At 28.8% G+C, this 15,070-nt stretch overlaps 1 protein-coding gene across 1 annotated transcript; it reads right to left on the bottom strand.

Annotated features, from left to right (window-relative positions):
- Positions 1-2,595: 2,595 nt before the first annotated feature.
- LOC119681939 (homeobox protein HMX3-like) lies at positions 2,596-14,632 on the bottom strand. The gene is made up of 2 exons (XM_038095252.1): positions 13,586-14,632; positions 2,596-3,466 (listed from the first exon to the last, which is right to left on the bottom strand). Exons 1-2 carry the CDS (start codon positions 14,610-14,612, stop codon positions 3,048-3,050), a joined length of 1,446 nt encoding a protein of 481 aa, XP_037951180.1. The 5' UTR covers positions 14,613-14,632; the 3' UTR covers positions 2,596-3,047.
- Positions 14,633-15,070: the final 438 nt, after the last annotated feature.

Genomic DNA, 15,070 nt, shown 5'->3' with positions numbered 1-15,070 from the left:
AGTTCAATACAAAATAGAAAATATTAGTCAATTTATGGCATAGAATCGGAAGATAATAAATACCACTCCGGCGCACAAGTTTGTGAAAAAAAGTTGAGAATTTATCTGGAATGGATACCCAGAAATAAGCCGCTCTTTATTGTATCGAATATGTGTAAACATTTGCCACAGTCACCGTGGTTTTCATATAAAAATATTAAACAGGCATTATTATTGTGAAATTAAAACAAAATGAAATTGACCACCGTGTTGAAGAAAACTTTAATTAATTATAATTTTTTTAATTTTCATAATTTACATAGTCTTATTGGCTTAACGATCGATATTAAAACGAGAGAAACTGCTCAGCACATAAAATTTAATTTTACCGAAAACAAGAAGTTGAAATGTAACTACAGTCAAATATTTCATTCAGTCCAGATTCGAGTTAAGCTGAGTATATCAGATACGAGTATATCAGCTGAAATTTAAGTTTTATTAAAGCACACACATTTCCATATACGCAGATATAGATACAACAGCAGAAACAGATATGCATATGCTTCTGATATCATTAGCAACAAAATTGATGGCTTGATTATTCAAATTAGTTCGAAACACAATCAATCGCCACAGCAAACGCGTATAAATTGTGTGGCGTACACGGCGGGAGCACCACGAGCCTTTAACGCCGCAACTGTATTCCACCAGAAGGGAACGGCGTCGTACTTTGATGAAGCCGATATTTTGCTACAAAATCAGAGGAGTTGATGGCGTTGGGTTCAATTACCGCCGAGGTGCACAGTAGCTATGCTCAGTCGTTCTCTGCTGCACGGAAAAACCTCTAATGATTCGAAATCTTAAATATTTTGGTAAGTCCACAGTGGCACTTGTTCATCGCGCGGTGTATGAGTTTTATTAATGAGCAGAAGAGTGAAAAATATCACAATAATTTTATTGTTTTAATTTGAATTAAAATTAATTTGTATGCAAATTAGCTACGCGATCTAAAAATTTTTATTATGACCATAATTAACGCTATCGAATAAAAAAGAAATTGTTATAGATCTGCAGATACCATACTCGCCGTGTGGTTAGTGCCAAACAAAATATTTTGCAAGTTTAGTCACAGCACTAAGATTGAAGTTGAGCCAAATGATTAAATTAAGAGTTAATGAATTTGAATTTTGAAAGAGCCACTAAAAATACTTGTGAACAAAAACAAAATACTCGTATTTTATGAGTTGGACAAACTGTATAATCAGTGCCATTAATTTAAAATATTTATTAATTACGCATTTGTGGCACGAGTTTAATTTAAGCACATAACAATTTATTGATACCAGTTTGAGGATTAATAATTTTTATAATATTCCAAATGAATTAAAATCTCAGGTCAAGCAGAGTAAAATATACCAAGCATACAGATAGATTTGATTTTTTCACGTCTTTATTCATTCCAGATTATAAGAGGCGAACATAACATACGTACCCCTTATGTGATCACAGTAGAGTTTGTAGTTATAGTTTGGCTTATAGCACTTAATTTTTATGCTCATGTCTTTATCGTACATCCTGATTAGGTAAAAAAAGTGTATATAGTAACCTTGTAAATAAACACAAGAGAGGAAGTTTTACTTCAACACAATGAATTTAATGGATTCACCGCAGTTGCAAGAGTGTACACCAAGGATATATGGTTGCAAACAAGCATCCCATTTTAAAGAAGAGACTCGCAAGATAAATGTGACTGGATTATGTGCACCTATACACAAAAATGTACAAATATTGTTCATTGTCTGTAATCCTACTTGAAGTTGGGTTGACAAACTATCTGGTATCATCAAAACCAAAAAAACATATTGTCTAGAAACCAAATGTTTGCTATGACCTGTAAATCCAAATGATTACAGTGCTGATGATTATGGTATATTGCAATTCCATTTCAGTCAATTCCAATTCCATTTCAGTGGTTTTCAAACTAATAATTATAACTCATGAATTTTCCTGATAATAAAAAAATAAATATTTTTATTTTTAGGTTCCTTGCCAATAAACATTCCCTTTGTTTTACATTCACAAATATCTCATCGCGATCTGCTACGATTTATGCTATTATAGTAAAACGTAAGCCAAAGACCAAGGAAGCAAATTTGGAACTGACGATTCGTTCACATATCTAAAAATGTATAAATACATAAGTATGAATATTTATAATTACATTGTGTACATATTTAGATGCTATGGAGGAAGTTTTTTACTATGAGGAGTCATAGTACATGCTGGAACGAGAGATCTTTAGATTTTGTTGCATTATCTTTCCTTCATTGGCTTTCTGGAAATTGGAAATGAATATGGTACATCTATTTTTGAAAACTTTATACGGATATAAAGTTAAATATATAATTTTGTTATGTGATGATTAAAGTATATATACACAACTAAGAATTTGTTTGAGAGATATTATCAACTTTAGTAATATATTGGTGGCTCTGATAAGAGCCTTTTTGTAGCTTTTAAGCATTATTAAATATTTGTAAATTTTTTTTCATAATTTTTATATATTTATTTTTTTTTTAATTTTGATTTGTTAATGTATTATATGAACTCAATTTTTTAATATAATATAATGGATCTTGTCGCAATATTATTTTAAATATCAGCATTCCCAAAACAAATAGTAATGATAGCTACTGCTATATTCCACATCCTAGTTCTGTTGTTATTGTAGACCATAGATGTGCTTTTCCGCATATCATCATTGGTAACGGATTGCTGCCAATCTGTGGCACTTATTTGCAAGAAGTCTTCTTCGCCAATCTGTTGTGTATCTATCATCAGCAGATCACTGCTCAATCATCAGATAGTTCGTAGTTGAATATTTGCTCACGTAAATAAAAGCGCATTCTGTCGTCTGTGCAGCATTTTTCAGCGGCGCAATAAAGTCAAACAAAAGCGCTTTGCATAAAATTAAACTGAAAATGATCATTTAATTGTTTTCCTGGCCCAGCTCTTTATAACATGCTCGGTAAGTGTTTAGTGTATTTGGCATAGTAACTAGAGTATGCTCATTTCTGTGGGCTCAGAGTTTGCGCCGCTGTTGGAACGGGTACCATACCAGCAGCGGCCGCTGCCAAACCAACCATATCTGCTTCATGTATGGGTTTTTTCTTTAGTATACTGAGATCATTGACATTTTCCAAAAATGATTTATGCGCCGAGAAGACTTTAACACTATCAAAATCTTTTTTTAGCTCTTCGATGTCACGTTTCTGTTTAGCTCGACGGTTCTGGAACCAAGTTATAACTTGTGCATTGGAGAGACCCAGAGCAGCAGCAATCTCATCGCGATCTGCTGGCGAAAGATATTTTTGATAGAGAAAACGCTTTTCCAGCTCAAAAATCTGATGATTTGTAAATGCTGTACGAGACTTGCGTTTTTTCTTTGGTTGTGGCCGATTAGAAAAGAGATCCAAATGAGATTTATCTGTAAAATATAAGAAAAAAATATGTATAAATAAATAAATTTTTCAGGAATAAAGTTATATTAAAAATTAATTAATTATATACTGCTGTTAAGTTTGTTAACAAGCTCTGACTTGAACTCAATCTCAATCTATGTCTAAACTAATTATATTGAATGTCAAGTTAACAGATTTTCTCAACTAATAAATTGTATTATTTATAATAAATTATTCAATTTAATCGATGTTAATTGAAATTATTACAGCGAAAACAAGAGTGTGAATAACAATTTTCAATGATTTACTTGACTTTTTAATTACACGAGTACGCCAAGTCGTACTTGAGACTTAGACAAGTTGTAACACCAACACTCGACAAATTGCCATCGATTTCATTAATTAAATCGACTGGTCGAATGATTAAATTACTTTAATGCGCGTATTTTAAATGCAAACATTATACTTAAATGCGATGATTAACGTTCGGAATGGCTTTATTATTTAAATAATAAAGAAAATTATTATTCCTATTATTAAATTGCTACGTGACATGGGAAACCAGCGTATACGTTTGGGGCTAGAAATGTCAAAAGTACGAGTAATTATTTCTAAACGATGCTTAACTGTAAGCTATTAGAGAACTATGTATGTCCAAATGCCGATTATGGAATTTACTGATTAAATAAATTTCGCAAATTTTTAAACAGGGTGTTTACTTATAAGTTTAATTGTTTTAATACATAAAATTAAATTTTATTTTAATATTTATCACTTTATATGAATTTTAAAATAATTTTAAACATAATTATTAACATTTATCTGCTTGAAAATATTTCATACAAGATATTTTTAGAAAGGTTGTAGAATCAAGAGTACACATACAATAACAACCTTCACTTAGTAAAAGTGAATTTAAATTTATTGGATTGCTTATTATAGTTCAAGCCAACTATATTGCGGATACGAACAGACTCATCTATGGTTCCTGTCATCAAATCTATACAAACTAACTAAGGAGTTATGTTACATACTTTAATATATTAAAAAGTAGAAAAATTTATTTTGGACTCCATCCCGTCGAATTTATATAATTTAATTGAAATTTCGTCTTTATCGAAGAAAAGTCTGATAAGATGAGTAAAGAAATAACTTCCTAAATACCTATTTCTTCTGGATGCTAATTTCTTGTGATTTTACAAATTCTGGTTCTTTACTTGTTTTATTCATTATTTGTCAGTGCATTAAGAGGGATTATATCGAGACTATTATTTGAATATGAAAATATTCAAATAATTTTTAACATAAAATTCTTATTATGGCAAAGCTTATTTTAAATATCCAGACAGTTTCAGCGATATTTGGAACGTGTGAGATGTTTATAACACATAAATTTAGTCTTTTTTCCTTTTAATGAATATTGTGTTTATTACTAATGTAATCGAAAAGTTAAAATACTAAAAATTAAATATAAAGAAATAGAAATGAAAAGGGAAAATATATGAGAAGAAAAGTCAAAAAAGTTTGCAACAACAACGTTGTTGTTATCTGTACTTTGGTTTGGTAGGAATTGCTTTGTCGTTATGTAGAAAGTTCTTTTGTGTGTAAGATGCGAAAATATAAACTCTTCCTTTCAAGTGAATTTATGGAAATATAAAAATTTTATATGCGAATTACACTAGAACCATGTGTGGATAGCTCTCCTTTTCAATAATGATTTTATAAATGAAATGAAATGAACTAAAATTTATAAATTTTAGTTACTATTTCAAAGTATATATAGATTTATTCGCAAATATAACACTGTGTTAATAGCAACAGTAGTAGTAGTAGTGACCCTCACTAGGTTTTTGAACTTCGGTACTTCGTATATAAGTGCAAAATATTAACCAGTATACAATACTATACAATGGCCATAATGAAATAGCCCTGTATAAATATTTTTTTTTAAACGTTAACGTTTTAAATGACATTTGATTAATGATGCGGTAAATGCATTTAACAGTAATTTTTTTAAATATTTCTTAGCAGCGAACGGTACATTTTGAGTATCTACAAACCAAACAGTATTTAACAAAATTCAAAGGTGATTATATATAGTTTCTACTTAGCACATCATCAAAACTTGTTCGGCTCACAGGTTGATAGAGTCCGCTGAAGTGCTTTGAGCTAAGTTCATGTTTGATTTAACATTTTGAACCTCTTTAAAAGTAATTTTCACAAATTTTTATACTTTGTTGCTTGGGTAATTTTTTGGTTTCTATCTATTAAAAAATAGTTTTTTTTATAATACATATATATTGTTTTTGTTTTTGTAGAATTAATGGTTTTCGTATTTGTTTATATTGTGGTTTTGGTTGATTTTCTGTTTCTGTTTTTGTTTTTCCAATACTCGTAACTTAAGATTTGCTTCTGTAAAACCGGCTTAATTAAGTTAACGTATCTCTTTAAATTCAAATCCGATATATCTTTGTACACATGTAGATAAAGAATTTCGTATAGACTTATAGACTTACTTAATCACACAAATACACAATTCTCGCTTTTGTTTTAATGTTTTCGGCTGATTTCAAAAGAAATTTATTGCTGCTTTCAAAATTCATTTAGCTACCGATTTTGTTAAGTTTTGTTTTTGGTTTTTTCGTTTTTTTCGTTTTTTTTGTTATTTTTCGATTTGTTTTTTGGTTTATTGACTACTTCACTTAACACGGAGTTAGAAGAGTATCTACAAGATTAAAGTGAAATATTGGCTGTAGGGTTCTTTCGACCAGCTACCGTATTAATTAGATTTTATTTGAAATTATTTCAAATTGCTTTTGCTTTTGTGTAATTCACCGTTTTATGCTGATTTAACGCCACAAAACAATTTGAACTGAAAAAATAAAAAAAACATTAAAAACTCATTATAAAATATTTATCACAGAAACGCTGCTTTCAATTACATTAAGCGGTGTACGTAATCGTAGTCTTTATCGTAGCTCTGCTGGCTCTTCTTATCTTAGTGTTATCTTAGTGTAAAAATGCTTAAACTGTTGTTTAACATGAAACTAATAATGAAAGTAGATACTTTGTAATTACGTTTAAAGAGCATCCTTAAGTGCAACATGCGTAACTCAAAACCTATTAACCACTTGAACCTACTTTTTACTGAAACTATTAAATTTAAGAAAAATTTTATTAGTAATTTATGCCTTCAAACTGCAATTGATCATACTTAAGTCTTGTGTTTTTTATCTAGAAAAAATAATATTTGAAACCTGCACAAGTCTGGCACAAAAACGTAACTAATTTGTTACTTTTACTAACAAACAACAACAAACAACAACAAACAACAAAATCCTTAAAATATTCACAAAAAAAAATATTTTGTCAGTTCTTTAAGTCTAGAACTTCGCTTGCACCCTTAAATGCTAGTGTGTCTCAGTTGCCTCGCTTAGTTCGACCCTAACCTCTGCCTAAGTATCTAAGGGGCGACTCCTATGAATAGTTTGGTGTTAAGGGCGGTTTGTTTTAGTTACATTTGTCAGTTGTTGCCTACAACATAAAATAGCTTATGTTATTATTTCTCGTTTTCCTTATTTATTTATATATTAAGGTTAAGAAATTTTTTTTTAACACTTGCACTGAAATTTGAGTAAGAAATATGAATACTAGCTTTTAATAGAGTTTATCAAATTTTGCTAGACTTTATGGTTACTGCAGAGTGCCTCATATATGCTGTTATTTGGTTCTAGGTCAAAATCGAGTACAGAATTGTACTTATTCTTGGAATTTATATCCAAACTATAGAAGTGAAAGCTATTAATTACTTTATTCTACAATGGAAGAGACAGTTTGTCTGGTGAAATAAGTTTTCCCATGAAAAAGTGAATTTGTTGAGAATGTATTTAAAAAAAAAAAAAAACTGCTAAATGAATCGAATACTACTTTATATATAATATATACATAAAATGGTAACATAAGCTTCTTATATATATATAAAAACTAATTTTTAGTTAATAAAATAAAATCACGAAAACCAATTTTATAAACTTACAGCTTCAAATAGTTGGATATAATGAGATATTTAAAAAAAATATTTTTGGCCTAGTAATTTTAATATGAAAACTGTTTTTATAAACTTACAGTTTCGAGTAATTGGACAGAATAAGAACATATTTCAAAAACTAATTATTCATATTAACTTTAATATGAAAACTATTTATATAAAGTATTAAGTTTAACGGTATATAGTTTGAAAATTTGATATATAAGAAATTGCATTAAGTGTAATATTTTGTATATGATATATCAAATAGTATGTTAAAAAATAACATTGATGTTTTAAAATTTGAAAATAATTTAATATTAAGAAAAAATATTAAATTCAAAGTATTAAATTCATAATTTTGGTACAAAAATTTTGAAATAAGAATATCGTATTAAGAATTATGGATTTAAAAATTCTTAAAGTTACACGTAATTATTATATGTTTACACTTACACTTATTGAACTTTTTCAGCACATTTTAACAATGCTTTTGTATGTAAAATTGTTTCTGTGAAATAATGTAATATAATTTTTTACTACATTTACATTTATTTGCGTTTTTTGGTGTTGTTAACTGTAATTTTCTAGTTTTTACGTTTTGTTGGTGTAATTAACTGGCTCTTCGACCTTTGATTATTTATAAATTTAATTTAAATTTAGTATCGTTGCATTACGAGTGGAGTTTTTACTTTGTAATTGATCCGGGTTCAATTTATAAAGGGAATTTATATGCAGCATAACATTTATGACTTAATATGTGAAGTAAATATTGTAAATAAAATGTTATACATTAATTAATTTTAAGCATTTTAGTTGTACAGAAAATGCAAAAAAATCATTCACAAAATCTTTATATGTAGTATAACACATATGCATAACATATATCCACCACATATATATATACCATATTGATAATTTTTTATATATTAATACGTTTGAAAAATTTGAGATATATAGAACTCCAACATAAAGGTCATGAAATTTTTATTTTAATTTTTTTACAACGGAAAAAATATTAAACTATACAAATAATTTAATTATTTGATATTATTAATATAAATAATATATTTTACTTGAATTATATTAAATATTTAAATATGATAGCAATATGGTATTTGCGATTTTCAAAAATGTTTCTAATAAACAATTTATAGTGTTGTGGAAATACAAGTTTATACAAATTAAAATATTTTATGCTAAACTCACTATTAATATGGGAACATATAAATAATTATTTTACACAACACCCGCTTAATAGTAATTAAATCCTCTTAAAAACGAGGGGACCTACGTGAAACAATAAAATAATTGTAAAATCATAAATTAATTGTGTTGCTGACAAATCCAACATAGTCGTAGGGTCTCGAGAGTCAATGTATCTGTTAGTTAAACATGCAATCATTTCATCAAATAAAAACTAACACGACAATGGCTGCATATGAGGAATGCATAATTCACCATTTGCTACCTAAAACAATAAATTTTATTGCATTTTCATTATGTGTGAACTCATGAATGAGTGATACGAAATTAATAAAATTTATGTAAAAATTTCCAACACCCAGACGAGCAATAGTAGAGGCAACTCGAAAACTCAAATGAACTAGAGGAGTAGCGCAGTAGATAATACTAATAATAAAAAATCGAAAACATCAAGAAAATATTCGATGATTGATAAACGATTTTGTTGACTATAGTTTTTCTACTATATATACATAAATATATATATCTATATCTACATAAACGTATGCGTAAGTTTAAATGCATGCATAGAGTTGCACACTGCCGAGCTCTTCAGATACAATCGAATTATATGAATGAATATACATAATTTTGTCATGAACATGTTTTTGTCACTTTAGTGACAAAGAGATTTCCCTTGTGGAATATTAATAAAATGAATTAGTGTTGACTTTGTGGAAAATTGAAAAAAGTATTTAAAATAATTTGAACTTAAATAGTTTGTATGACTGGAAAATGTGAGTGCGGTAGGTATTAATTGATTTGTGCAGTTATTTGATAATGAAACTCATCTACGATATGTGAGGGTATAATTTGTGGAGATGAGTTTTTATTGAATTTTAAATTTTTTGAATTCATTAAAACCTATCTTCTAATTCATATAATTATTATGAGACAAGTTCAGTTTTATGTATTACATATATTAACATTTTGCTGATATAAACTATCAGTTTATTGAATTGAAAAAAATATATTATAATCTCAAGATTTAATTATGTTTAAAAAATATTATTACCATTTTATCGATAGTATTTAACCCAATATGAGGTGAAGGACCTATTTAAATGCATATATTTATATATCAACGACGAAAAAGACTAGAAAAGTGCAGTGTTGAAAACAAACTAATAAACAATTAAAAATTGAAAATATTTAATTTTTAATGAGAGCGATCATCCGTTTGTGCATCAAATTTTTTATCAAGAGTTCAAGTATTTCAGTGGAGAACAAATACGCATTTTTATTTCCTCTATTGGATATAGTAAGAATTAATCATTTACTTGCAATACTGTACATAAACTTCAATCAGCTTCGACCGGATGCCCATACAGAAGCAAGTAATCAAACTATCTTTGACTATATGTTGGTACCACTTTTAGTTAGGTGACTCCAATCTTGATAAAACGCAAAAATTTCAAAACATCACTTTTAAAAAGATATTCAAAGCTCTTTGATATTTGAAAAATTCTGATATTCACAGCGATCTTTCGTTTGAGACGTAAGTGATCTTGTAACCAACTCCATAAAGATTAGAAGATCTAAAGTATTTAACAGAAGAGAAACTCATTCCATCAATTATTTAGTTCTGATTCGAAGAATTCAAGAGACAGAGTAAACATTTGCCGATATCCGTTCCGTGATACTTTAAACACAAAAAAGGAGTTTTTCAATAAAAGCGATATATAAATTGCCAGGTTTCCCAATATTGAATAAAATAAATAAATACAAAGAAATATTTTGGCATACATTCAGTGTAAAAAGTATCGGGAACAAAGTTTTGTAAAACAGTGCTTTCTTACTAGTGTAAGCTATATGCCTTCCAATATTTTGTGCTCTTTAAAATTATCTGTGTACCTCCAAGAAGAGATACTTTCCTTATTATGGAGAAGCAGAAAATATACCTATGTCTCCGAAAATATCTTCACAATATAGTAGTGGAGGTAAGTTTACTAATAACAAGCGTCCTTGGGAAACACAACAGACCCATTGATGATTAATAAAAATCTGTTGTAGATCAACACTTGCATATAACATATCATAATCTAAATAACACATAATATTAAAATATTTAAGCAAAAAAATACATTTATATAAAGAATTGGTCTGTGACTTCTGAATATGTATATTAAACCATTTAGGAATATAATTAAAAATCTGTTAAAATTAGAATAAGAATGGATTCTAGCGGCGGTGCACTGCGACTATCGTTAATATTTTGTGCTAACAATCGACCCTTATCGAATAGATGACAGTAAGGTCTTAGGATGAAAACCAGAATGTGTATTGTTGAAGATTTCCTAACTTCAGATGGGTACATAAGCTCCCATCTCAATATTATTCTTCCGGCTAATAGTAAATGTGGTTATAGAAAATATGCCCATTGTTTTTATTTGCTTCCCTTGGGAGATTATATTCAAAAAGACAGAATCAATCTATCTTACCAGATAGTAGCATCTAACCACATAATTTTAAAAATAATATTAATTCAACATATATCTATTAATATAGGAAAGGTAAAAGTAAAAAAATAAAACAATACCATTTTAGTTAATTAAGCAATCGTAGTTTTCATCGTATGAGTTACTAAATTTCTTATTATGTTTCTTATTATTATTATATTATTATAAATTATATTATTATAAATTTCTTATTATTATTATAGAGTAACTATCTAAAATTGTCAAATAATATCAATATAATTACTTCTAATATACTTAATATTCGTATAATTATGTGATTATGCAAGTTATATGAATTCCACCCAGTAGTGGTTTGATAACTGATTTTTGCTTAGTAATCATATTCAGTGGGGTCCAAATTCTCTCATTCTCATGCCTAGTATTTTAAAAACTAAAGCGAGTTAGTACTCGTTACTTACAAATAACAAGTACTCGTATATTAGACTAGTAACTAGTCATTAGAGTTAAATGTAAATGCTGGTATGTGTTATTCAAAAAGTCATTAACTCTAATGATTAACTGCGTGTAACAATTAACCACGATGGCGTCAAATTTGAGGCAGAGTACTGGTAGTAAAAATTCATACACCGCCCACTTTAAATGGAAATACGTACGGCTATAAAATTGAAAAACTAGTCGTAAAAAGCAAACTAATTACAATATTATCATCGAAAAGAAAATTACTTTGAAATAAGTGAGTTCATTAAGGGTTACGGTGGGTTACCGTAGGCAGTTAAATGTAGATAAAAAACCTTTATGGAATGCACAAAAAAGAAAATGGCGCACGAACTTATTCACAGTTATACAAGCATATTTACGTAATATTTTTGAAAATATTCTGTTAAGCGATACCTGGCCACACTTAATTTTTGTCTTTGCAAATAATTAGTAATAAAATGACAGAGAAATACATTTGTATATTATCTATTTTTTCTTCTCTATTTATTATCATTGTTTCTTTGGTTCCATGTTTAGAAAGTCGAGGCATGTAATAAGCAAATTAAGGTCTTCATAGATATTTTATTTGCAATTCAGCAATATCGCATAATTTGCAATCATAAGCGCATAACTTTAAACATACCTATTTCAGTATCCCGCTTACTACCTATTCACACTGTTCACATATACCAACCTACTAGTGTAGTGTGCGGGACAGAGCACATAAAATAGAAATAGTCACGAAACTTGTTTCATTCTCAATTTTTATTAATCGACGAGAATTAATTTAAAACTATTTGGCAACATTTTAAATTGGAACAGAATTTTTATTTTTAATTAAATATTTAATTTTATTAATTTAAATGAGCAGTTTAATGAAAAACGCTACTTGATTTGTATTAATTTTTATTTCTATTTTTCTCTAAATACAATAAATTGCCCAATTTTATTTGAACTTGTTTCTATAAATGCTTTAAATAATTTATTTATTTAAATTTGTTTTTTTTTCTTTGAATTAAGTTGTTAACAAATTAAAACACGAGTATTTAAAAAAAATTAATTGATTTCAATGCATTCGGAATTGATTCAAGGTTTATAGGGACTTTTTGATTTACAGCTTCGTTTAGTTAAGTTTATGATATTCTGTAAAGTAATACTGTGTTAAGTAAGTTCAAGGTATATAATTAAAATCGGTATATAATTTTTGTTAATTTAATTTGGTTGAGGTGTTATTTAGTTCACGAGTTCATTACTAATTATTAATTGTGCATCTACATTAATTAATTTAATTTAGTTAGCAACTAACGTACTGGTTTAATGAGTGATTGTAATGACTGTTTGTAACGAATAATTGTTTTTTTGTTACAACTTATATATACTCTTATATATGTAACGAGTAATTTTGCAAATTTAGTTAAGTTTAAAGTTTTAAAAGCACACACCATAGAATGTTTTCACAGTCTTAAAAGATTTTTAAATTGTTCTATGTAACAGTTTATGACATTAATACACTATATTTATATATATACATGTTATATGCATAAATATATAATATTATATGTATATATACATATCAACTAAAATTTTTTTTAACAAAATTATCAGGTTAATTTAGGAAGTATGTGGTTAGAGAATATTTTTCTGAGTGTACTTAAAGCTATAACTTTTAGAACAGATATAAAACCTACTCATATCTACAATAAGTTGTAGAAATAAACAAAAATTAAAAAATGTTAACTATTCTGACTTATCGTTGGACGATTGGTTCTGCGTCTTAAGATATATGTTAACTATTCTAACTAATCGTTGGGCGATTAGTTCTGTGTCTTTAGATATAAGCTAAGACTCAAATTGTTAATTGCTTTAATATAAGGGATTAATAACAATATTAGTTTTTCTATTCATAATTATTATTTTTGAAATTAGTTTATTTGGTATAAAAATTGTCAATATATGTATAGTAAATACAAACTTACCTTGCGATTCATCAAAATCTTTCGTTGTCATTTGAAATAGTGCATCTAGAGGTGTACCATTTGCTTTGGTTTTGTTGTTGCTGGAACTTAAATTGCCAGTATTACTGGAACTATTACCACTTCCTGAAGCTGAGTTACCATTCGTAGAATTAGAATTACCCGAACGTTCACGTTCGTTACCAGTATGTGGTGAATGACGAGTCTGAGCACCAGATTCTCCTGAAGAACGTAAAATTTCGGGGGAACAACAATCACTAGCTGCTGAACTAGAGCGTTCCGAACCACTTTCCGATGGTATTATATCCATACCCATATGGCGTAATATTTGTGCCTGTGCATTAAAATGTTCTTGCAGTTGACGATGATAGTCCAAAGCTAAACGTTGCTCATAATGTAATAGTGCGGGTGGTATGAATGGGCGCACGGGCATTGGACCCAGTAAATGATCCCAAGGTCGCACAATCTGTGCAGTAGGTAATAACATAGCAGCTGCGGCAGGATGTGGCACACCAGCAGCGGCTGCTGCACTTACTACGTCTAATGGTTCTGTACGCGGTTGCAACAAACTAGTAGTTGCCATCGTCCGCGTTTGTGGTGGTGGCGGTGAAGCTGAAGAACCGCGTTTTTCATGACCCAATATATCTGCAATAGAGAAACTTTTCACTCCCTCAATATTAGATTTGCAATTAGCAGCTGCTGTTGTCGTTGTTGCGTTAGTTGTTGCCACTGAAATTTGCACTGGACTGGGGGTACGATCACGAGTATCAGCAGCTTCAGCTGACATGCGCAAGCGTTTCAGCGGCTGAAAGTATTCTTCTGCGACAGCTCCGACGGCTGAGCGCGATATGAGGCCAGCTGCTGCTGCATGTTGTTGCATCAATAATTGTTGATGTTGTAGTAAATCTAAAGCACTATTACGTTGCAAATGGTGATGTTGTGGTAGTGGACTCGGTGCCCCACCGACGGATATTTCTGATTCAGCTGGACTTGCTGGACGCATTGTGGGTTGACAAAGCATTTTTAACATCAATATTATGTTTAAATATTATTTTGTTTATTAAATTTTTTGCGAGAGTATAGTTTTGAATTATTTGTACTCAATTAATTTTTGTTTTTATAAGTGTACAGCTGAATGTGTGTATAAATTTATTAAATATATCACTGTTTTGCTAATTATGTTTTTTTATTTTGTTTTTTTTTTATTTTATTAAGCAAATAAACTTAATTTAATTATTTCATAGAATTGTTCACTATATTTTTTAAATTACACAATTCACTAGTTATATTTCATTAGCTACTCGTACATCTGAACTCGTTAAATGTTCACTAAATACTGAAATCAATCAAACACAAATCAGTCTTCAATCCACTATTCGTAAAAGGCGCTCATTACGTTTGTAATTCTTTATTTCATTTTTCTTTGTGTTTCTTTCATTACAGTTTTTTATTATTGCATCTTTTTTTTCTTGTTTTTCTTTTTGGTAA

The sequence above is a fragment of the Teleopsis dalmanni genome, chromosome 2 (genome assembly GCF_002237135.1).
Source record: "Teleopsis dalmanni isolate 2A chromosome 2, ASM223713v2, whole genome shotgun sequence".
NCBI classification, from domain to species: domain Eukaryota; kingdom Metazoa; phylum Arthropoda; class Insecta; order Diptera; family Diopsidae; genus Teleopsis; species Teleopsis dalmanni.
The sequence above is the reverse complement of the archived record's forward strand: the minus strand, read 5'-3'. Positions and strand labels throughout refer to the sequence as shown.

Excerpts from the sequence above, each read along its gene's own strand:
- LOC119681939 (XM_038095252.1), bottom strand. The coding sequence starts at position 14,612 with ATGTTAAAAATGCTTTGTCAACCCACAATGCGTCCAGCAAGTCCAGCT. Across the intron at positions 3,467-13,585 it reads AGATTTTGATGAATCGCAAG|ATAAATCTCATTTGGATCTC; the intron begins GTAAGTTTGTAT and ends TATATTTTACAG.